This window comes from Mugil cephalus, chromosome 2 (genome assembly GCF_022458985.1).
Source record: "Mugil cephalus isolate CIBA_MC_2020 chromosome 2, CIBA_Mcephalus_1.1, whole genome shotgun sequence".
NCBI classification, from domain to species: Eukaryota; Metazoa; Chordata; class Actinopteri; order Mugiliformes; family Mugilidae; genus Mugil; species Mugil cephalus.
The window spans coordinates 26,780,161-26,805,387 of record NC_061771.1 but is presented as its reverse complement, the minus strand read 5'-3'; the positions used below and the strand labels follow the sequence as shown (position 1 = coordinate 26,805,387).

At 45.1% G+C, this 25,227-nt stretch overlaps 1 protein-coding gene across 1 annotated transcript; it reads left to right on the top strand.

Annotated features, from left to right (window-relative positions):
- Nucleotides 1-1,562: 1,562 nt before the first annotated feature.
- Nucleotides 1,563-23,999, top strand: LOC125003465. Its single transcript, XM_047577420.1, has 11 exons — nucleotides 1,563-1,794; nucleotides 3,355-3,398; nucleotides 3,520-3,585; nucleotides 4,116-4,182; nucleotides 6,817-8,079; nucleotides 8,989-9,025; nucleotides 15,222-15,988; nucleotides 18,171-18,555; nucleotides 20,016-20,257; nucleotides 20,817-20,996; nucleotides 23,006-23,999. Exons 1-11 carry the CDS (start codon nucleotides 1,726-1,728, stop codon nucleotides 23,249-23,251), a joined length of 3,366 nt encoding a protein of 1,121 aa, XP_047433376.1. The 5' UTR covers nucleotides 1,563-1,725; the 3' UTR covers nucleotides 23,252-23,999.
- Nucleotides 24,000-25,227: the final 1,228 nt, after the last annotated feature.

Genomic DNA, 25,227 nt, shown 5'->3' with positions numbered 1-25,227 from the left:
GTTGGGTCTTCTTTTTCTGAGATAAGCTAGTGAGGTTTAGCCACCTAGCTCTCTCCTGGGCTACCATAAGGGCCATGGCGCTGCCGGAGGCTTGGATGGCGCACCTGTGCAGACGTAGGCAGAAATCAGTCACGACACACACTTCTTCCCACTGGGCTGGGATGGGTGAGGTAGCCATGTCCTCCTGTAGCTCCGCTTGGTAGGCCAGCAGCAGCGACGACGCATTCAGGGCCCTCACTGACATGGCTACTGACGTAAAAAATTTTCTCGCTCAGAGAGGGCTGAAAGCACTCGGCTTTAGAGGGCAGGGAAAGGCCTGCAGCCGTCATGGTGGACCTCATCGAGGGATGGAGGTGGGAGGCCAACAAAGGTTCGACCGGGGGAAGGTGGGAGAAGCCATTTTCCTCCGTGCCGATCCAATCCAAGGCTGACCCTCCCTGGACAGGGTTCTTAGCGGACACTGGATTGCTCCATGTTTGGGTCGCTTCCTCGAGGCACTCTGGAAAAACCGGCAGCAGCCGTCTAGTAGAGGATTTCGCTCTGGGCAGCCGTTTACCCTCATAGCGAGACGTGGTGGTCTCTGTGATGAAAGGCTCGCTGTCCCCTTCATCATCCTCCGAACCGAGGCTAATGGGGGAGTCCATTAGCCTTGGTTCGAGTCCGAGCTGTCACCCGCGATGTAGCTGTGCTCCGTCACGAGGCCGGTGTCGTGCTCATCGGGGTCGATCAACGGGGCGACAGCGCCCAGCTGTTCGCCCCAAGTTTTGGCACCGCTGGAAGAGGTCATTCCCTGGGCGTCCTGATCCAGCTCCTCTGGCGGGGAGATGGTTACCCCTACCATTGGATCTGCCGCCGACAGGCTAGCCTGGCGTGCTAGCCTGTGTTGGCGGGTCTTGACGGAGAGGCGCGCACAGTGCTCACAAGAGACCGGTAAGGCTAGCGCTTCCTGGGCATGTTGCAGCCCGAGGCACGCAGCACAAACAGAATGGGTGTCTGCCCCCGCTATGTTGTCACCGCACTTGCACGGCTTCGGTGGTAACTTGTCTTTTCCCCTTGGTGAGGGAAGATTCAGGCGCCATAGCTCCGTCAATATAGCTCCGTCGAGTTACACGAGAAGCGAAGAACGGTTAGTATAGTGGCTAACCGTCGCAGCTAATGTTTGGTGACAGCCAGGTAGCGTTCGGCGAGTGGTTAGCTCGCTCTGTGAACTTTTTATTTTTATTTTTTTTTTTTGTTAAAGCTAGCTACACAAACTGCCTGCGAGGATGCTTCTGGGAGCGAGAATTGGTTTTTACACTGAGGCAAGTGCCGTTGCGTCAGGCTTTTAAGGCAGCAGGAAGTCCCTCCTACCAGGAGCAGACGTCATTTCTGTCGGCCAGTCTAGACTGGCTTAATATATACAGCTTCTGGGGGAGTGTCCCATAGTGAGATACAGAAACGAATGTAGAACGAGAACTCCGAGCAGCGAGCGCGCTTCTTTGCATCCTCGTCAGTGTCTCCTGCGTTGCCCGGGCGACCAAGGGAGGAGGGGGGGGAGGGGGGAGGGGGTACTGACCCAAAGCCCTAACGTGTGCGCGCTGCCTCTCGACCCCGCGCTGTGGCCGTGGTCGACGCGAGCAGACACAGCGGAGCGGAGCGGAGCTTGTCGTCCGTGGAGAGAGAGAGAGAGAGAGAGAGAGACGAACCTAACCGGGGGGACAAGCACCGCAGCCCGGGGCATGAAACATGGAGCTCTCGGCGGCGGGAGATCGCATTTTCGCCGCGGAAGCCATTCTGAAACGCCGCGTCCGTAAGGTGAGCCACGGCCGCCACTGTGCCGCGTGTTGTGTTTTTGTGTGTGTGTGTGTGTGTGTGTGTGTGTGTGTGTGTGTGTTGCGCTGCCTGTCTGCAGATGTTGACCGCGACCCCTCTTCTTCTGCTCTCTCCGCTCCCGCCCAATAGGACTCGGGCTTCGGGTTGTCTTCTTTCGCCTTTACGTTGCTACGGAGGCCTCGCTGGCAGACTTTACTTCACATTAGTTGGAGCTAGCCACATGCTAAGTAGCAGCGAGGCTCCCAGTTCTCGGCTCGTATATTTCAGACCTTGGCAAGGGGGCAATAAAAGCAGCGACACAAAGAAGAGGGGGGGGTTCGCTGCAGCTCAGCTGAGAAGGGGACACGGGCTGTGAAACCGTGAAACTGTGAAATGGAGGGGGCCTTCCTTGTGTGTGTGTGTGTGTGTATATATGTAACAGCTAATGGTAGCTAAAGCTACACGGCCACGGTCTGCATTTTACAGCCAGTGGAGGGTGAGCATACCAGAAAATAGCATTTAAAAAAAAAAAAAAAAAAGATCCTTTTCAACACCATGAAACGCCCATAGATGAGGTCAATTTAAAAAACAAAAAAAAAATCTCTTGAGTATAATATATCACTGATTGTAACAGTGCAACTATCTACACACATACGAGCCCACTGGATTAAGAGAAGTAGAAATCAAGACTCTTCCCTCACTAGAAATAACAGAATATACACCCCCTTGCCAAAATATTAAGCACACCTGTGATAACAGATGCTTTCTGCTATAACAGTCCTGCACTAAGTCTTATCTTTATGATTGTTTTTGTATGTTCAGTAAACTGTGTAAAGGACGCCGGCGACTCAACTGCACGATCATTTTTTTCTAGGAGGGATGTAGGTTGTGGTGCCGTCAAACTGGATTGAATTAAAAGTGTTTTTGTTATCAGGCCTGGCCCACTGACTCAAACGAGAGTTGTCAAAATAACAGAAACATGTTTCTAATCAGTAATGCTACAAACCACAGACTCTGAAATGAAAACACGGTTGAATCGACAGCTCCCTTTGTTTTGTTTTTTTTTTTTAAAACAAATGCTCAACACCTAACCTTCATGACGCCATGATTTAGTGCAGGGTTGTTAACATTGGGATGGATTAGTTTTCACTGGCGTATCTAATGAGCTGACAGGAGAGCGAATGTGTTTACACAGCTATAGCCAGGATGACATCCACATTAAATGTTCCCATGCTAATTTACAGAAATCCCCTAGCTGCAGCTTGTAGTATTTCTTTCCTGAAATATAATCAACTTTAATCACAATATTTACTCAAGTGATAAAGAATTTCTTCGCATGAGAGCCTCGTATGATTTCTCTCCAGTGTTTTTGTGTAAAGGGCCTGAAAATCCTAGCAACTCCCAAATGTAGATACAAGACTAAAGAGTAAACAGTGGAAAGCTGCAAATCTGTTCCAGATTTAAGTTTGCGTTTGTTTTTTTTTTTTAGAGCTCTGTTCTCGTATATGAGTTGTTTTTAGTGATCCGCCATCTGTTTTTCTTTTTTTCTTTTTTTTCTTGCAGGGAAGACTTGAATACCTGGTAAAATGGAAAGGATGGGCAATGAAGTAAGTGGACACACTCTTAATGGAAGTGTCAATTTTTTTGTTTTTTTTTAAATTGCATTCGACTGGAAAAAGTTGGTTAAAGCTCATGTGCAGTGTTGATTTGTGTCTTTTCGTTGTTTAGGCACAGCACTTGGGAGCCGGAGGAGAATATTCTGGATGACAGATTGATCCTGGGCTTTGAGCAAAAGTGAGTAGCGCTGGTTTAACGGGAGCCTTGAATTGATCGTCGTCTGCTGTGTTTTTTTTTTTTTTTTTTTTTTTTGTTCTCTTTTGGCTCCAGTCTTCAAACATTTGAAGCCATTTCATTGTCTAAACTTTGTCTTACTCAAAGTGCTCGTGTTTGCTCCTAATCTTATCTCTTTACATTCCTCCTCTGATGAGAAAAGTCCACTTCAGCCGGACTTATTTCTCTCCTCTTGAAAGGCCTCTGCTCTTCAGACTTGTTTACAGGAAAAAAAAAAAAAAGAAGAAAAGAAAAGACACATCAGACGGAGACTAAAATGGACACGTGAAGATAATCTGTCTCCGTCCAAATATGGCTTCAGAAACTTTGTGTGCTTTCAGACGCCCACATATTTCATCTCTGTCATCTCTTTTGATTCGTCATATATGCTCTCATTGTTTTGCCGCTTTTAATTTATTTTATTTTTTAGTCTGTCTTTGCTTTTTTTGATGTGAACTTTTCTAACTGTCATTTTTATTTTTATTTTTTTATAGGGAACGAGAACGAGAATTACACGGGCCAAAGAAACGGGGACCAAAACCCAAAAACCTAGTTGTGAAGGTACAGTTTCTGAAGTCTGGTTTAATGGTTATATTATATCATTTTAAAATGTAAAACATAGTCTGTGTGCAGCTTGAATAAATAACTTACATGTACTACTTGTACAGTCATAAAACAACCCAGTGAATATAGCGTCGCATTTGCTGAATTTGCAGCATCTCACAGAAGAATAGAAAGTTCTGTTTGTGGTTTCTACTGTTAAAGTGTGAATAACCTACTTCAAGCCTGTTTGAAGCTGATTCTGATTCTTGTGCTCACAACGTGCACCGCTGCGAGTGTCTTGTAATTTTGCAATCGACATGAAACGAAGTCTTGTAGTGGAGTCGTTTTCGTTTTCACTTATCAGCCCTGAGCTGGTGCAGTCGACTGTACGACATCTAAAAAGCCAGACGGTTATAATCAGAGCTGCATTGTGAGCTGAGCCGACACTACAGGACCATTCATATACAATGGAGAGATTTATTTTAAACAGAACTTTATGGCAAGGTGTCAGATGCAACTAAACCCAGTTAACCACCGCTGTTGAGCATTGGTTTAATTACTTGCAGTCATGGATTTGGCTGGAAGTGTCGTTTCTTTTGGCATTGAAGTTGCATTACAGTATACACTCACAGTTCATTAGATACTAGGGCTGGCTTTAAAAAAAAATATAGATTTTCCAAGTCAAAATTATCTTTATTTGAAAGATCCGATATTGATTGATCATTAAATCCTTGGATCGATCTTTTAAATACGCCAGTTCCTGCATCGTGCATCGTTGGAAAATCTCGCTGCAGCCTCTCAGGACCAATCCATTAAGGCTGTGCAGTGGGATTAGTTTACATGTGAGGGAGATCCAAAACATGACAAAAGCTACAACTCAGAGCGTCATCGAGAGCTGAAAGACCTGACTGGATTTTGGATTGAAAACACTGTGGAAATGCCTGGAGCAAATGACAACGTTATTTATTTTTTTATTCTTGGGTGTATCTAATAAGCCTAATGTGGGTGTTTATGAATGTGGCTTATCTCTCTACACCGAGCAGTAACACATTACACTGAGGGCCTGTTTAGACTTTGTGTTAAGATCTGATCTAGACGATCCACTCACGTAAAAAAACAGGTGTAAACACTCATAGGACACATTGAGATCACATTAGAGAAAGGGTTTCTGTGGAGTCTTAAAAGGTCTGAAATTTTCTAATCATAATTTAAGGCCTTTAGAAGTCTTAAATGCGAGCATATTTTGCCATTGTAGGTCTTAAATTACATTTAGTCTTAAATCCTTACGTCCATTTATTACCACTTCATCTGCAGTGTGACCCTCTCTGGCCCCGGCCTGTTATGTTTCTGTTCCTCATTAGTGGAGCCCACCCCAGGGATGTCCGGAGTTGATAGTTGAATGGCATTAAATTATGTTGTTTTGAAAGTAATTCTGGGCCGTACATTTAACCCATTAGGGTCTGAAAAAAGGTCTTAAAAAGTCTTAAATTTCACTTTTTCAAATCTGCAGAAACACTGTGAGAGATCAAATCTCAGGCCACATTTGGAAGTGGTCTGGGATCATGACATGGACGCAGTGCATTCTGAGCTACCCCCTATACTCAACAGGATGCTCCTGTATCAGTGGAGTTTTCCCTCTTTCATTCAGAAAAAAAAAACACACAACAGCTGCTATAAATGGTCGGTCACCTGTAGTGCAAAAATTACGTGATTAATTAAGTGATTTTCCTTGCAGCTGTAAGAATTTACAAACGAAAATATTTAATATGAGTAGTTTTGTGCAGGACTAACTAACGTCAGGGTGGAGATAAACCAAAGTGATGACACACACGCTGTGAAAAAAAAAGTAATATAACAGAATTACTGTTTATTTTACAGATTGTTTCTGTATTTTTAAAACAGTACTTTAACAGTAAATTCTTGCAATCTAACCAAATATCTAGTTTTGCAACAGTTTTGTGACGTGTTTTGAAAGATGAATCACATTATTTTGTGTCATATGCTGTTATATCAGGTCAAATATAAAGTAATATACAATATCTTCCCATAAAATAATGTAATTAAAACCAACTAATAACAGCACATTTCTGTAAATTTAAGCAATGTTATTCGTAATACAACATTTATTTACCATTTACTATATTTCTAGGCAATTTAATTGTTTTAAAATGTGAAAATGTTTCTAATTAAATGTTAAAACCACCTGAAAATAAGGCAAAATCTTGTTAAAATTACAAGTAGAAACTGTAGTTTAATTATGGAAAATAACTGTATTTTTACGAAAAAGTAATTCTCTGTTTTTTCACTGTATTTTTTGATGCCCCAGCTGCTGAAAATTTACCGTTTTTGCTGTTCTCGGTTCTGGAGCAGCGGTAGAGGTTCATTAGATTAGACCGACTGTTAAAATGTTCTACTGCACACCTGATGATGTCAGGGTTGAGAGCCCGAAACTGGGCTCAGATCCAGAGACGCATGTTTAACGCCAGGTCGCACGCACCTAACTTGCGAATGCAGGATCTGAACAACCTTCTTCGTGGTGGACACATTGTGTCCAACAAGTCGAACGGCTGAGACTGGAGCAGTGTGCATATTGTGTTTAAATGGCAGCACTCATGCTTGTTTCAGAAAGCTCATTCTGTTGTCTCCCCCCAGGGCCGTGGCCAGAAAAGAGAGACCAGCAGCCGAGCCTCCAACAGCCGCCAGAGCACTCCACGCTCCTCTTCGTCCACCACCAGCCGAGCAGCTCCCTCCTCCTCCTTCTCCGCCTCGCCGCACCACCTGCCGTCGCCGTCGTCCTCCTCCTCTTCCTCGGCCGTGGCGCCCTCCCCCAAGCTCAACTCCCTGGCGGCCACCCACAAGCTGAAGAAAGACATTCACCGCTGCCACCGGATGTCCAGGCGCCCGCTGCCCCGCTCAGACCCCATGGCGGCTGCCTTCTCGAACCCCGGCGGCTTCCCCTCCCGCATGCACGTCTCCCCTTTCTCCGAGACCGTCCGCATCCTCAACCGGCGCGTCAAACCCCGGGAAGTCAAGAGGGGTCGGATTATCCTCAACCTGAAGGTCATTGACAAACCGGGTCGAGGCGGCGCGGCCGCGGGCGGCAGGAACATCGCAGCCGGACGCCAAAACATCCCATCCCGCAACCGCATCATTGGTAAGAAGGGAGAGGCCCCCTACAGACCTTTTCAGCCTCCTCTGAAGATGCTGGGGTTCCCCATGTACGGGAAGCCGTTCGGGCTGCAGTGCGCAGGTCCGGTGCCCTTTCAACCCCACCCGGGTTCCCGCTCCAGCGCAGGGGCTAAAGGTAGCCACGCCGCCTCCTCTCAGTACCAGTCACCTCCTTCTCCTTCCAGCTCCAGCGGCTCCGAAGGGAAACCTCCCACCAAGTCCACGGCGGCACAGTCTCAGCCGGCCACCGGGACCTCGGCTTCCAAAAAGGAAGCCAAGTCCAGTAAAGCCCACACAGAGACCCAGAAGGGCGAGAGCGCCAAGCCACCGGCTCCCACCCCGTCCTCAGACCCAGCAGGGTCTCCCTTCCTCCCCTCCTCTCCGTCCTCCCCCTCCTCTTCCCTCGAGGACGACGAGGACGACGGTGCCCTGGACTCTTCTGGGACCGCGGACGGAGGCAAGAAGAGCCCTCGCCAACGCAGAGCCAAGGATCAGCCGCCGGCCGCCCTCCCCCCGGTCGCTCCCGGCGACCAGGCCCCCGCCGACCCCCAGAGGGTGCCGGCCGAGGGGGACCCCGACTGGCACCCGGAAATGGCGCCGAGCTGCAAGGATGTGGTGGTGACGGATGTGACGACCAACCTGGTCACCGTCACCATCAAAGAGTTCCCCTCCCCAGCTTCGCCCTCCGCCAGCCCCGAGGGCGCCGCCTCCCCTCCCCCTGCCCCCGCCCCAGACGAGCCCTCCCCAGTGAAGCCATAGGAGAATCAAATGATGTGAATTTGATTTGCCATCGATGATAGAAAGAAGAAAAAAAAAAGATATCACGCCAGTGTTGCCACTTCGACCCTTTTACTACTTTTCCTTTAAAGGGTTTGTCCATAGTTGTGTAATGTAATGTAACCTAACAGCGCCCAGCCATTGATTAGTTAAACAAATGAATAAAATAGCGTATTTTTTTTAAAAAGAAGTATATACATTGGAAAAGGGGGCAGCTAATACGCCCCTCTTGACATTTAAATTGCCATATTGTGTCCTCTTGCACAGCACTGACTCGTTTAAAGCAGACTTGGATGGAAAGTTTAGCTCAGTTGGTGCTAATTAAAATAATAATAATGATTATCCTGAAAGTTGAAACCTCTCACCCATCTGGTGTGTGAGGTGATTTTTTTTTTGTTTTTTTTTTATCAAGCACACTTCTTTGTATGTGAAACAAACATACATATTTAAACAGATGCTCTTCTTCAGTGTTGGCCGTGTCCAGCAGCCGTTAAGTGTTACGTCAATATCCTCGGTTTCTCTGAAAGGTCCAGTTTGTTCAAGATAAAACGAGGCCGTGTGTTTTTGCACTTAACACATCCGGACCCTCGGATACAGCGAGGTAAATGCAATACACGTTGACTGCATCCCCAACCTCCCCCCACCCCCCCAAAAAAAAATATATATATTCTGTGTAGACCCGTTTTCCAAGGCCTTTTCCTCTTGCTCCCTTGAACGCACATGCATATATCTACAGTATGAGTAAGTATTTATATGCACGCACAACGTTAAATAAATAATAAAAAAAAAAAGGTGCAAAAATAATATACAAAAACAATAGATTTTTAAGTTATTGCTCTCCTTGCAGTCCCTCCTTTACTCGCCACCTTCCTTCTCCAGCTCCCCGACGTCCACCACGACTCTAAACTGACCCGCGGTTCGTTTCGAAGCGTCTTTTAAACCTTCTCAGCCCGTCTAGGAGGTCCGGGAGGAAGAGACGATCACAGTTCAGGCCGAGGCCGCCAAAACGAAATGATCTCCTCGGAGCACGAGTCCAAAGCTAAGCCTCTCTGGTTGTTATCCACCTCGTTCCTTCGGATGTCACCATTTAGTCTTTTAGCCGCAGTGACTGTTCTTTACCGCCGCGCGCTAAGTGTTAATAGAAGTGGTTTATGTAACATGAAGGACCTTTTTGGTCCTCGTAATGTCCTCACTTCACTTTACACAGAGGAAGGATGAGGAAGTTGTCCGGTGAATGAATCTGGTCTTTTACTCCTCTGGCGACCATACGAGGCGAGGGGTCGATCAGACGTTTCGTTTTTCCCTCTCTCTAAATGGAAGTATTTAGTTTCCTGCCTTTCGCTCTTTCTACTCGGGGAAACGACCTGGACCGGAGTCGGGCGGCGTGTCGGGTAGCCCGTCCGAAGGTTTGATCCGCGAAAACTTGGCCAAACTCGTTCACTGCAGGTCGATTGCAGCTAAATCCCTGAAAGCGCTGGAAGTTTTTAACCCGGCATCATAATTATTTATCTAAAGTAGTCAGCCACAACATTAAAACCACTGACAGGGGAGAAGTGAATAACATTGACCATCTGGTGACAACTCAGCTTTCTGATGGGAAGCTTTTTGGACCTGGGTGTAGTACCCAGATACACTCCCACAAAGACGCTTTAGGACCAACTAATATAAAACACAACAAACAGCACAAGGTGTTGACCTGGCCTCTAAATTCACTAGATCCCAACGTATCTATTGGATAGGCTAGGGAAGAAATATGGCAATATATTGCATTGCATTGTTTCTTCCGATACAGTATTGATTTTGAATGTCTAATTATAGATTTTAAAAGAAAAGTCACATTTTGGGCCGATCATGATCAACTTCCCCACCTCCTCCACCACCTCTTTTTCTGTACAAGTGCAATGAATTGGAAATGCATCATTTGGTTTAGTATTGTTTTTTGACTCGGTTTGTCCAGTGAATTATCCCCGTCATCTATATTTACACATATACAGTGTGTATTTTAAGCTGCATTCAAAATTGCTCAGTGAACTATGTCGATTATTGCAATGTATCGCAATATCATAGTATCGCAATAATGTATTGTGACTCAAGTATCGTCCTTGCCAATACCCAATACCCACACCCACTGCTGGATGATCCTCAGAGGCCCCTCCCCTCAACAAATAGCCCCCCCCATAACAACCACAGGACACCCTCAGAAGGCCCACGTCCAACGGTCATAATGTTATGCCTGATCGGTGTGTATCCGATGCTTTCTCTAGACCTTCCCAGACCTCGGCTCTTTATCTTTAGCGCGTGTTGAAATATTTACAAATCGTCCGCATGTGTTGCCTTATAGCTGCTCCGTTCAACCCATTCAGCTACACTCCAGGCGACGTTACACTCGTCTCACTCGGCCACAAGACGTCATCGTGATAACGTTTAGAAACGGTTCCTGTCTCCTAGTTGTCGTCAGTACGCTCATAGGTTACTACACCTGGAAGGATTTATTCCAAAGTGACACATCCATTATATGAAGAAAAGAAAAAGGCGGTAGCTACTGTTATGAAATGGTTCTACAGTTTCTCAAATTTATAAATTAAAAGTGTTTTTAAGTCCTTATTTGACTGAGTAATGATAATAAAAAATCCTCCTGTGTTATTTTTTTTATATAAAACCTGATGAACTAATGTTTTTCTTCTCTAAAATGGATATCTCGTGATTTGGAATAGATTTTTTCACCTGCTCTAACTTTAATATCTCTTAAGTGGTGGATAGAAGTGACAGTCGGTAGATGTGTAAGGTATTAGGCTGCTTGGATGCGATGTTTGTTTTCCAGCAGTTGATAGCAACGTTGTTTCTTCTTCTACTTCTTCTTTTCTCATATGGGGTAGCACAACTCAACTTAGTGGCCTATCTTTCAACCAAAATAGGGCTCTTGATTTAAAAATGAGTTTTTCAAGCTTTTTTTTTTTTTGCTTTTTTTTGTTTGTTTTTTTTTAAAATATGTGTTTATATGTGATGTAGTTTCAAGTGCTAGATTTACCCATGGCACTGATTGGTAAATGTACATATAACAGGAAGGATCCTCGTTTAAATGTCTGTATAAAGATGCTTAATTAATTGGAAATGATTATTTTTTAAGCATTTTTTTGTCTTTCACTTGTACTGTATTTTAATACATTTGCTTTTGAAATATGCATAATAATGTGATGCTGTTTATTTGAATGCCATTTAAAAAAATAAATAAATGAAAAAAATGATAGTCCAATATGGGTTTGATCAGAAGGAAAGCTGATTTCTTTTTTTTTTTCTGTGTCGAGACTGCAGTTTTGTCTGTTTTTTAATGCTCATTATATGAATTATGTATATTGTATTAATGGTAATGACGAGGAGGCGGAGGAAATGATGACATTGTAATGTATCTGAACTTCTGAAGCATGTTTTGCAAACCCTTGTACAGATTATGTATTCAGTGTCATGTTACCTGTTACTGTTGTTGCCTTCTGTGTGTTTCTTGTACAAGGCTTTTAATTAAAAGCTCTTTAAAAAAAAAAAAACAAAGTGTGCTTTGCTTCTCTTCCTGTGGTGCTGCTTCCACTCAGGTCTCCTCAGAGTAAACGGTTTTGTTGTGCTTCAGACTTGAACGCTGTTTGTCGCACCTCTTTTTGGATACTGACACAGATTTGGTTGTTTACTGCGATGTGACCCAGTTAGAGACCATACACGCTCACATCACACGCCGATCAGGCATAACTTTATGACCACCTTCCTAATATTATCTAGGTCTCTGCATCCTGCTGGGGACGGCTGCTGCCATCACGGAGTGGCGTTGCTATGGGGTGGGGGGGTCTGGTCTAGGTGGGTGCTACATGTCTAAGTAACATCCACATGAATGAATGCCAGGTCTGTAAAGTTCAAATGTTTCAATGATCAATGTTGTTTACGTTTCTTGTCGGTGGTTTTAATGTTGTGGCTGATTGGTTTATAATTTTACCCTTCTACACACTTTTGTGGAGACCATGCATGCTCATGCATCGTCTGCTCCAGATAACGAGCCAACGCATTTACATATTTAACAAACCTCGTCTTAAGAATTTTAAGAAAAAGCTTCAATTATTTTTATTTACCCAGCAGGTATAAAAAGTCTCATTGTTATATGCTGACTAAATGTATGAAGGTGTCAAGTTGAGCTATTATTTTATTAAGTTAATGTCAGCTAATGGGGATCTAATGATTAATGAACCCGAACTCATCCACTTTTCTTCTCCAGTTTGAAGGTGAATACCCTCAGGTTAAAACAGAGAGGCTTTTAATTTAAGACCTCATTTGATACATAACTTGAAACTTCAGCTAAAATAACAACATTTCTAAAGATATACAGACCGAATTTAACTTGATCATGATTAACGATGGCAGAACTAAACCACGAGAGAAAGAGAAACGTCTGGCTGTAAAGTTGTCAGTAGGAGACAGACCTTTTTCAACCCTTTGCTTTTGTCTTGTAAAGACCTCGTATGGTTTTGCAGGGATGGAAAATACCTCAGTTCCTAAATGTCCCACAGAGGGGCGCCATTGAGCCGATGTGATTCACTCACGTTATGAACGCCAGCAGCAGCAGCATCATCCTCTGTTTGTGTATTCTGTGAGGGCTGGGGTGACATAAAGGTCATCACACCTGGGCGTTCGTCCTTGAGAGATAAAGACTCAGCGCAAGGTTCAAACATCTCCAGCCTCCAGCAGCGTTTTTATTTTATTCATTTGACTCTTCTTCAGACTAGCGGATGTAAAATAGAGACTCGGAGAGGTGATACCTGTTCTCTTCCTCCTCCTCCACCTCCTCTAGTTTCCTTTAGCAAGTCTCTCTGGTCTGTTTCCTCCTTGAGAGGATGCCTCTGAGCTCATGAAACACGTGAAACTAAAATAACCATCGTCGGTCGACATGAGACGCCCACGTGATAGATAGATAGATAGATAGATAGATAGATAGATAGATAGATAGATAGATAGATAGATAGATAGATAGATAGATAGATAGATAGATAGATAGATAGATGTTAATGTGTATTTAAAGAAACCTAAATTTGTGGAGGGAAAAAAATAAAAATGTCTGATCAACCAAAGATGTTTGCCACGCCCCCTGCAGTACCTCCACAGATCCCCCAGGGGTCGCATGCCCCCGTTGTAGACCAATGTTCTATATAGGACTAAACCAACACCTGTAGATTTCTTAAACAGAAACAACACGACTACAGTCACTCAGAGAACATTTAAATCGCAGCTTCCACGGTTTTATATATATACCGTACCGTAAAACCGTGGAAGCTGCGATTTAAATGTTTCCGGAGTGACTGTAGTCGTGTTGTGTCTGTTTAAGAAATCTACAGGTGTTGGTTTAGTCCTATATACATATATATATATTCTGAAGCTATGCTGAAGCTTACTGTTGTGATAAGACAAGAAGAGGCACAGGGACAGATCACAGCAGCAACAAATGTCAGTTTTATCTCTATAGATTCAACAATAAAAACTGCCTCAAGAAGCAGAAAGAAGCTGTTTTGTGAGATATTGATGTCCACTGTATGTAGCTCACAAAGTGAAAATTAGCGCCGACAGCCTCCAGAAATGAAAACAAATTACACCACAAAAGCAACTCCAGGAATTAATTAACGATTGTCCAAGGCTGAATTTTTCTATTAATGTTTTGCCGAAGCAGTCAACTGTTTCCTGTTCGCGGAGAGAAGCAGAGCATCTTTGATTACGTGCCCTGGGCGGCTACGAAGAGCAAAACCTCTCTGGAAACTGTTTGTCCACACGTGAACCAAAACGAGAAGCTCCTCAGCGAGTGTTTGTCGAACAAAGCCACGGAGGGCTGCCAGGGGGTCGGATCGTTTCTGTTGGATCTGCCTCTCAGTGAAAACAAATTCTTCCTCCTACTCAGTCCAAATAAATAATTAAATAAATAAACTCTTTGCTCAAGGACGCACATCTTCCATCTTCTTCTCCTCAGCAGCGTCTGCCTTTCCGGCTTTTATCGCGCGCTGTCTTTATGTCTTCTGATCATTTCCTAATATATATATATATAAAAAATGTTGTTAATGACAGCTTATATCTTGCAAAGACCTCTATGATTCACATTTATTATGTTTAAAATGGAATTTACTGTGTTCGTAGGCTGTTTTCCCCCTTGTTTTGAATTTTGCTTATTCATTTTCTCCCCTATAGCTCGGACCACTTCTTCATGATGTACGCTCACATGCATTGTTGATATTGTCTGAAACACACACACACACACACACACACACACACACACACACACATATATATGTGCAGGGAAGAAAACCAATGATTTTTTTATTATTTTTTTTTGCCTTTTAATCAAATTTATTTAGATTTAACAATACAGTATGAAACATAATCTACGTAAAAACATATGTATTAGTTATGTCAACGTTAAAAAATATATATATATATATATATATTTGGTCATTTTGCACCTGATTTATTTTGTTCTATTTAATCAGAAGCTGTTAATATTAATTGGTATTAATATAAGAGTGACTAAAAACAGGAAGTGTCTCTCTAAACCTGGACGTCTTTGTTTGTATGAGGCAACAAAACCTTATCACACACTCACACACGCACACACACACACACACACACACACACACACACACACACACACACACACTCGTTGATCCATCACCTTCTCGCTGCCGGACAGGACCCTTTGACGCATGCTCGCTGCGGCCTGGCTCCTCCTCTCCCAGCGGTCCCCATGGTAACGCGCAGAGGAGAGTGCAGCTTAGCAACACGGACACGGAGAGGCAGCATCCCTGGACCAGACAGCGCGGTGCCGTCAACATTACTGCACGGAGGGTGGCAGGAAGAGACAGCAGCGGCAGCAGAGGAAGATAAAGACCAGTGAATCAGCTGTAAGTAGGAAAACATTTATTTTATTTTTTTCTAATCGCGGTTCTGGTGTTTGTAGAGATGTAAAATTATGACTTCAAAGAGGTGGATTGTGATTGTAATCGGCGCGTCTGCCGTCACACTGCATGCTGCCGTAGCCCTTCTCCAAAGCGGAGACATTTTGTGTCATGTCAGCTTTATTTCTTTTCCCTTCCCAGGCGCTATGAAGTTCGTGGTGGTGCTCGTGGGAGCGGGCGCCCTGGCCTTCCTCGGCGCGGTCATCTGCATCATCGCCAGCGTTTACCCCCGAAAAAGCACCGGGCCTCAGGGAGACAACGGCACCCTGGCGTCGGAGACGTTGCTCCAGCCCCTGGAGACGGGATCGGTGGCTCACGCCGGGCCGCTGGGCGCTCTCCACGGCGCCGAGTCGTACGACGGAGGGAACGGGAACGGGCTCGGAGGCATCGGCCTGGAGGTCCCGGCTCTGAACGAGCTCAACCTCGGGGAGGAGACGGGTGGAGGGGGGTCCGCCAAACAGTTCAGCTTCAGCCGACTCATCTGCACCCCTGTCCCGGTTGGAGAGTGCAAAACCAAAGATGTGAGGCAGCGGCGAGAGGAGGAGGAGGAGGAGGAGGCGGGCGGTGAGAAGCAGCAGGCGGACGAGCCGCTGTACGGGACCGGGGATGAAGCCCTCCGGACCACCGCGGAGGAGCTCCGGCAGATGGTCCTGCAGCAGAACGACCAGATCCTCATGGACCAGAGGACCATCCGGGAGCTGACCGGGAAGCTCAGCGAGTGCGAGAGCGGCCTGGAGGACGAGAGGAGCGTCCCGGAGCGGAGCATCGGGGTCTGGAGCGGCAACCGCCGAGTCATGGCCGGGGATGATGTGAGCTCCTCGGCGGCGGCGCAGCTGCAGACGGCGCGGGCAGTGGAGGAGCTGGCCAGGGCCATCATGGACCTGAAGGATCGCATTGAGAAACTCGAGGTAACTGAGAGATAATGAGCACTGAGTTTTCTATGCCAACTTTTGCCACAAAAAAAAAAAAAAAAACCTGTTGCTGTTCTCCTTGTGTTTGACTTGTGTTGCGCAGCAGGACATTTGGACAACCCCCCCAAAATGACGCATGAGCCAAGTGATCCCTCCAAGTCCAAGTTGAACCATGTCTGATTCATATACCACCCATCTGCCCCAGTGTCAGGTTGATAACCGTGAGGCTTAAGGTCTTTCTGGTAAAAAACTATCAAACGATTTCTGAGAATTTCACATTAAAATAATGAAAAGGTTCAGACTAGAAGTCCCGCTGCATACATGTGGTTTACAGGCCTCTAAGTCTTCTTCATCTTCTAAGTGCTCTGATCTTTCCCGAACTCCCTCCTTCATTTCCTCTTTTATTGTCACCCTCACAAGTGACTCATGACACGCTCTCCCCTCATGCCTTGCGCACGCTCCTCCAGGGCCCACGGGAAATCTCTGTATCACCACTCCCCGGCCCCACCATCACGTCACGCGCCTCTACCTCCGCATCCAGCAGCAGGATAGAGACATAAATAAAAGATGAAGCTGGACAGGAAAAGGGTGGTGGAGGAGGGGGTCAGGTTCCTTCTCTCTCTGCGTGTGTGTGTGCAGAGATTGAGACATGAGCTTTGTAACCACACACACACACACACACACACACGCTAACACTGCTGCATCACCGCCAGCCCTCTCCAAGCACAGTCTGTTACAAGGTTGTCTCCGTCCGTGTGAATTTATATCCGTCCAGATCAGCAGCTCTCTCTTGATATTTTGTATCGCCCTCGCAGTCGTCTCACCCCTCGCCAACAGCTCCGTCTCTCTCCGTGCTGCCGCCTCACCGACACCTTGTCTTTTTCGACGTATGCTCTGAATACTAATGCCGCCGCTCGTACTACTGCCACCGTCAACACAGCGGCTCTGTCGTTCCAGTTTGAGACTAGGCATAACTAGGCTTCGGTGAAAACAGTTGTTGCATCTCTTCGGTGTGGGAGAGGGGAGTTTTTTTGTCTTCTGTGGACAACATGTCCTGTTCTTCTTTACCCTACTATTATTCTGTCCCCAGCTTCACGGATCAAAAGTTATTTGACACCACTCAGGGATTGTTACACGCAACATGAAGCAAAATAAAGGGTTGTCAGCCACAACATTATGACCAGGAGAAGAAAATAACCATCTTGTGACAATGCAACGTTATGCGTTCCTGCCATTCATGTGGAAGTTACATGGCAACCACCTGGACCACTCCTTGGTGGCAGCAGGATAAAGCCTGATACACACACAAAAACAGTTTAGGAACAACTAAAAAAAACAAACAAAACAAACAAAAAAAAAACAAATATGAAAAACAGCACAAGGTTTTGACCTGGCGTCCAAATTCACAAACCGAATTGATCAAGTATCTGTTGCATGATCCATGTGGACAGAAGGTCCATGTCCATCTTCTGATGAGTCACAACAGTTTTGGAGGCACAAGAGAGACCTACACAGCATTAGGAAGGTGGTCATAATATTATGCCTGGTTAGTTTAAATACTAATTACCTTCATTCTTAAGAACAGAAGGCTCTGCACACTTTTACGGCCCCAACCAAAGTGTTTACTTATGGAGTCAAGCATATAGTCTTTATGCGTGGATCAGGGTATTCACGAAATTCACTTTCGCAGGCGTTTCCACAGATGTGTAATAATTTAAATGAGCACTGTGCACCTTAGTTTCATTTTTACAGGGTCACCATTTTCACAGCTGGTTTATGGGTCCTTCAAGACACTTTGTACAAAACATGATATAAAAACATGATATATATAAAAAAAAAAAAAAAAAAAACACGATCCACTTTGTTGAGCATATAGCAAAATATAATCAATCCTAACAAAATCAATGCTGCAACCCACAGCTTAAATAAGACAAAGAGTCGATACTCAGCTGTAAGGCTGTCTGTACTGCACTAGTAAATGTTTGAGGTGGTGTACGTTGAAAAGTCAGTGGGTTGTATTCCAATGGGGCTGCTGTAACAAACTATTATTTGATATCTGTACTGACTTTTAGTCTGAATACTGCGAGATGAGTTGTTTGTTTCTGCCATGTTCTCTCTGTCAAACGAATTCAGTCTTCGCACTAACACGGACTTTAATATCCTTGCTTCCATTCTGCAGGCGGAGATAGGCCCCGCTGCCTTGAACCTCACCGACACATCCATGGGAGCAGGAGGCGGCAGTAGTGGCAGCAGCTCCAGTGGAAGCGCCGCCAAGGCTCCAGCTCCACCCTCCAGCAGCGCTTCCTCCCCGGCCGCAGGGGCCGCCCCGGGCGGCCGGCGTCCCGCTTCCCCGGCCTCCCCCGCCCCCAAGCCTCCCGCGAAGGGTTCCCCCGGGCGCGCAAAGGGCACCTGGAGGGTGGAGGACCTGGAGGGGGAGCTGGAGAGGAAGATAAAGATGCTGGAGAAGGAGCGACAGGCCATGAGGAAGGAGACGCAGGGCCAGCACGAGAAGATCAACCAGGGCATCGACACGGTCAACCACCGCGTCACGGAGCTGGAGCACAGTGAGTCTGGAGGGAGGGGTGTGTGGATGAAAGGGTGATGCACAACTGGAGGCAGACAACCGCATCAGCGAGCAGTGAGAGCTTTGCTAGACAAGATGAAAAGTTTAAGCACTTTAAGAACTTTATCTCAGCACTCCGGAAACTGAGAACTGAAAAAAAATTTTTTTAAAAGGTTCATGATGAGCCCTTTAACTGGCATTGTAACCGCACAGTTAGTCTTTTTTGTAGTAGTAGACAATAAAATGCTTAATTTCTCATTTTGTACCCTTTTTCTAACCTTTACTACTTATTCGATTTGTAAGATACAGAAATGACTCGTGTGAACCCACAAATATCTTGAGATGTCTTGAGCACAGATGACCATAGCTCAAAAATATATACATCATACATACAGCTTCAGTATTTACAGTATATCATATGAATCTGTACAGTCGTGTGAACATTTTAATAATGTGTCAAAATACTCAATTTGCAGTGAACGCGATTAAAAATAAATGATATTTAATCGCGATTAATTGTATTTCTCAGTGTGGAAGTCAAAGGGTTACGTTTGTTTTGGATTCACGGTTCCTTCTTCATCTTCTCGTTTAAATGCAGTTTATTTTCTTTATTTCATTTTATTTTTTGAACCACATGATAGCTTTGTGACACAGTAGCTTGACATTAAAGCAACCCGAGAGCTGTGACACTAGAATCGCCCCTGGCAACGTTACATCAAAATGAGACAATAACTCATATGCTGCATTTCCATCACCCCACAGAAATGGGCAATAAAACTGCAGTAAAGGAAACACCTAAAAAAAAAAAACTCAAATATGTAAAACTAAAACAGTTTTACGCTGTCATGAGATGATTTTTCAGACGTATTGATATAAAAGCGTATCGCCAAAGTGACGACAAATTAAGAGAATATCGAGAGATGAGACTTTACGAGAGATACACATTTCAATGGAAACATGTACAAAGCAAAATTGTACTTTATAACTTTTATTCAGTGAAAAACTGTAATGGAAAAGCAGCTAAAGTCCAACAGGGCTAGGAAGCCCTGAAAACTAATCTACATCTTTTATAAATGTATATGAGCAAGTCTTAGTTTATTGTTGTCAGAAACTTGACAATAAAAATTCTGTTGTGGAAAGTGGAGAGAAGCTATTGAGAGTTTGTGAGGGTGCCTGAGAGGAAGGTTAACAAGGAAAGAAGAAATGATTCTCTGCCTTCTCTTTCCTTTTTTATCGCCCTCACTCTCCCAACCTTCCTTGTTGAACTCCCCTTTGCTTTGAGAGCCGCAGAGTGGCCTCGAGTTAGAGAGGCCGGTCGTTAAGCTGGCGGGGACAAATGAGAAGAGCAACATCTTTTATAAACTGCCCGTTAACGCAGCCGGCCCTCCTCATTTTCCGCCTGCCTCATGTCTCCCACTCAGTGTCTGTTTCTCTTTGTGTCCTTGATCCTTGTCTCCAAAGCACTGACAGAGCCGTCGTTCCCCGATGGCTTCGTCCTCTCCTTCCCCATGCGGACCAACTACATGTACGGCCTGGTCAGGAAAGAGATAACAGAGATGTACGCCTTCACCGCCTGCGTGTGGCTCAAGGCCAAAGAAGGAGGCATCGGGACCCCCTTCTCCTACTCTGTGCCGGGGCAGCCCAATGAGCTGGTGCTGCTGCAGGGAGTCCACAATCCTGTGGAGCTGCTCATCAACGACAAGGTAGGAGGTTTTCTCGCGCCTGCCGGTGCGGGGGTTTGGGATGAAAATGACCGGCCACGTGACAAATTTGTAAATGTGCAGTACAAAAACATGTTACAAGGCTGCTTCTGGGATATGTTGTACTATTTAGGTTTTTCACTATTAGCTTATATTGTCATTTCAAAGATTTTATATGTTCCCCCTGACACAGAAAAGGTAAAAGATGCCACACAAGAGCCCCGTGCTTCGTGTTTATTTTATTTTTTTCATATTTCTGTTTGTAGGACCACTGTAGACTTTTAAGGGGATCAGAGGAAAGCTTTTTGCAGCTGTTGTTTTATGTAGTGCATCTTCTTTTTATAGTGCTTACGTGTGTAGTTGCCATGGCAGAGAGGAGTGGATTGTTTGCCGTGGTTGAGGGAAGGTTGAGGCCGTCCGTCGGGTGTAGTTCTGCTGACACAAAGTGCATTCTGCCACATTCTTGGTCCAGATTACGACCCACACTAGTCCAGTACTCCAGTCATAAATCAAGACGTCATGTATCGCTGTTACCATGGTGCTTGTTTTTCGCGACCTGCAGGTGGCCCAGCTGCCTCTGTCCTTGCCGCAGGACGAGTGGCAGCACATCTGTGTCAGCTGGACGCTGAGGGACGGGGTGTGGAAGGCCTACCAGGGGGGGAAGATGAAGGGAAGAGGAGAGGGGCTGGCTGCCTGGCATCCCATCAAACCTGGGGGAGTCCTCATACTGGGACAGGAACAGGTGAGATGGAGAGACTGGTAGATGGATGGATGGATGGATGGATGGATGGATGGATGGATGGATGGATGGATGGATGGATGGATGGATGGAAAGCAGATAAAGGGATATTGGATGGAGGGATGGATGGTTGATTGGTGGATGGATGTTTCGATGGAAGAATGAATGACAGACAGACTGACAGATGAAGGGATGATGATGGATGAATGGATGGATTGATGGATGGATTGATTGGTGGACACATGGATGGATGGATGGATGGATGGATGGATGGATGGATGGATGGATGGATCAGTTAAGAGATGGATGGATGTAAAGGAGGTAAAGGCATGAAGTGATGGATGATTGATTGATGATAGATGTTTGGATGCAAAAGTGAATGTCAAACAGATTGACAAATGAAGGGATGATGATGGACAGATGAATGGATGGATGGATGATGGAGTGATGATTGATGGACACAGATGGATGATGGATGCATTCTGATAAATTGATAGATGAAGGGATGATCGAGAGGTGATGGATGGATGGATGGATGGATGGATGGATGGATGGATGGATGGATGGATGGATGGACAGTAGATGAGTCAACAGCTCAGTGGTTGAACAGATGGCTAATTGGTTGGATTAGATTGGATGTCATCTGGTGGGATAGATGGACGGATGAATGGATGAACGAGTGGATAATACATGGAGCGATGAGGGGATACTGTGAGAGCTATTTTAAGGCACCATGCATCTCACACATGGATACACAGAAAACTAATGGTGTCTCTCCTCACACCGGGAGGCCTCTGTGCTTCATTAGCGAGACAACTTCATTACATCACCGTTATGAAATCTGACATTGTTTTCTTCCCTGTTGTCAGTAGCACAGTCCAAAGCTCTTTCTCCGGCCCGTGGTTCTTGCACAAAAGGATACAAAGCTCTTCAGCGAGATGACTCAAAAAAGACTTGATTTAATGGATAGTTTTTAGAGGGAGCAAGCACTTTATTAATCTCCGCTGGGGATGGCTGATGAATTGATGTAGTGTGGATTTGTTGACTAGAAATCATGAGGAAAATCTCATGACGTCCCCTTTCGGGTGTACTCTGGAGGGGAATAAACAATCATTAAAACACAATATTTCCGTGAGGCTTAAGCTTCAGCTCTGTTTTCATTATTACTGAACAGGAGAAATGGCCTCAGCATTGCCATATGTGAAGCAGTTGCTTGGTTTGGCATCAAAAAATACACAATTTAGTATTGGTATTGATCCGAATAAGCACACACATTTTAGAGTAAACCCTGAGATTTAGTGACCTTCCTCGCTTGGTGGCAGTAAATTAATGCTGCTGCTGCCGGCTGAAAGTACTCCCGTATATTTGTTCTTGAAGAGGATGCACGTTCCCATTGTTTAGTGTTGTGGTGCTGAACCAAAATCACTTGTATCAATTCAGTGGCCATGTGTGGGGAGGCAGCACACACCAATCTTGAGGAGAAATTTCAATTTAGCCAATTTATTCGGCTATGTCAAACCACATTTAGCAACGTTTCGGTTCTGACCAGGCTCCGATGAAGGCCACCAGGCCGAAACGTTAGCATGTGGTTTGACATGGCCGAATAAATTGTATTGTCGAGCACTGGGTACTTTCCCTATTGTTGTCCTTTTTATGACTGAGGAACTAAGAAGCCACAGGAACCACACTCAACAGTTTGGTTCAACAATGCCAGGACAGGCAAACTGAGCAATGGTTTGACGAAACAATAATAGGGGAGGGGCTCCAGGTGGCTACGTTTTGGCATATTTTGCAATGATAAACATAAATCCCCTTAAATATTTGAAGACCCTGCAATGCACCGAAAGTCCTGCACAACCGTCCCTAGCACATATACATCTTTGCCTCTTTTTTGGGGGCCATACCAATAAAAAGGTTCCAATGTAAGCCCTAAAAAATTTCATCTCTTTCATGCCATTCATGTCCTCATTCTGACACCCAACCCTATGTTTGTGCCGACTCTTCTACCCAAGGATACGCTGGGCGGGCGCTTTGATGCCTCCCAAGCCCTGGTCGGAGAGCTGTCCCAATTCAACTTGTGGGATCGGGTGTTGAAACCTCCGGAGGTGGCGGCCCTGGCCGACTGCAGCTCCTCGGCGCTGGGCAACATCGCCCCCTGGACCGACCACGACGTGGACGTCTACGGCGGCGCCACCAAGGAGTCTCTGGACCCGTGCCACGCTGCCCAGAGATCAAACCCCTCCAACCCCAAACAGTGAGGGGGACTGGGAGAGCCCGGGCCGAGGGCGGTCGTGTTTCATAGGTTCATTCAAGAGTTTAACGGCAAATTTGGGAGTTCACAGTATATTTGCTTGTCGGGGGTTGAGTGGAAAGCTTGCTGGTGGACTGAAAAGATGGCGCTATTAAGTCGTTAAGAGTGATGTATCTGTTTTGTTCTTTGTGTTGGTGTCCACGCTCATGTTTTTACTTCAGCAGTGAGATACAGTGAGTTTAATCACAGAATAACCTTAGAGAAGGCTGCATGGGTGTATCATCTTCTGGCATGAATGAGGTTTTAATGGAGACACCGTACAGTAGTAACGTACCACCCTCTGTTTTAGGTAATAGCCTGTTGGAACAGTTATCATGTGAATGTTCAGCCACGGGAATGGATGGATTTGAATACATTAATGGAATTAGCCTTTAATAATGCCATATCTAAGGGGTTTTCTCTTTACTTTCACAGCACAGTGACACAAAGCTCTGTCTTTTCTCATCTTGTGTCCAACTGCTCTCGTGGTGATGTTGATTTTTTATCACTCAATGAGAAACAAAATGAGTTGTCTACATTTTTTTTTGACTGTATATGATGTAATGTCTGTGTGCTTTTTAAGTTTTCTATACTGCATACCAGGATTTGGTAAAAACAGTGGTCTTATAAATGTGTAATGTGTAACGTACCTATGCTAATGTTGCTCTTTAACGGTCTGCTCTCCCCCATCCACCGCCGTAGCCACCCACTCGCCTCGCCTTTTTTAGCTTTTTTTTTTTTTTTTTAATCAATTCAGACAAACCCCCTCAGCCGACCTCTGAAATAAACGCTTGTCATGCCTAACCGAGCCACTCAGACGCTGCCATTACGATGAGTTTGATAAAGCTGTGCATACACTTGACCGTACGCCTGACGGAATATGTGCGTTTTTGCATGAATGTTCTCAGAAAAGTCAGCTTTCCTGCCACTGAAAAAGACAGATTAAGAGTGAAAAATCACAGCGTTTGTGTCCCCAAAAGGCCCATCTGTCTTTCTGGTAAATCGTATTTTCACAGATTTAAAGTGACGTGACTGAAATGGACGGATTCCACCGCGACCAGTTCGAACGTTACATCTGTTTTTTCGCAAACACAGCATTTGGTTTCAGCCTCGAGTTGGCGAACGCAGAACCGTCCATTAAGTCGCGCTACAGACGCTGTTTCGACAAACTAAATAACAACAACACCAAACAAATAAATGGATTAAACAACAAGTGATGATTCTGAATTGTAGCATCAGTTTGTCTCACGATGAGCTCAGTTAATGTAATAAGTTGGTAGCAGCAGCAACAAATATATCATAAAGACTCCAGTTTTGCATATTTAAGAAATAACACATATATAAAATTAAAGATTTAACTTGAAAGACGTGTTTATTCCGGTCTTGAATGATGCATCCTGCGTCCATTTCTGCCGCATCTCTATTTATTAGTTTGCATGAGCTCTGCAAAGTCACTCTTCTGTGCCACATTCTTGAGGTTTCTGGTCTTTATTGGACCACGTGAAAGAAAAATTGGGATCACAGGGACAGAGAGCAGGCCAGCCACACTGTGAGGGGTGATGCTGTGACTCTCAGTCTGGCCAAAACACGCGGAAAAACATATCCATTCAACACTGTGCAACAAAATGAACTGTGGTTAATATACAGTCAATGCTTCTGTTCACTTATTACCTCAAGACATCTTCCCTGCGTACACATTGTTGTAAAGTGCCTGTCTGGGCTGTCACGCCCCCCCCCCTTCCCCAGTATAACAGTCAAATGTTTGTTTTTATATATACATATATATATACATATATATATATAAATATTCTTCTTCTTCTCCATCACTCTCTTTCTCTTTTCTGGTTGTCGATGGCCGTGACGGTGTTGCGCTTGTCCTTATTTGCATCTTCATGGGTCTTCTATGATATTGTGAAATAGCTGGATTAAAAATACCTGTACAAT

What these genes read in the sequence shown, in the direction of transcription:
- LOC125003465 (XM_047577420.1), top strand. Translation starts at nt 1,726, where the DNA reads ATGGAGCTCTCGGCGGCGGGAGATCGCATTTTCGCCGCGGAAGCCATT. An exon ending in TGAAACGCCGCGTCCGTAAG is followed by an intron (nt 1,795 to 3,354) that starts GTGAGCCACGGC and finishes TTTTTCTTGCAG; the next exon opens with GGAAGACTTGAATACCTGGT. An exon ending in ATCGCATTGAGAAACTCGAG is followed by an intron (nt 15,989 to 18,170) that starts GTAACTGAGAGA and finishes TCCATTCTGCAG; the next exon opens with GCGGAGATAGGCCCCGCTGC.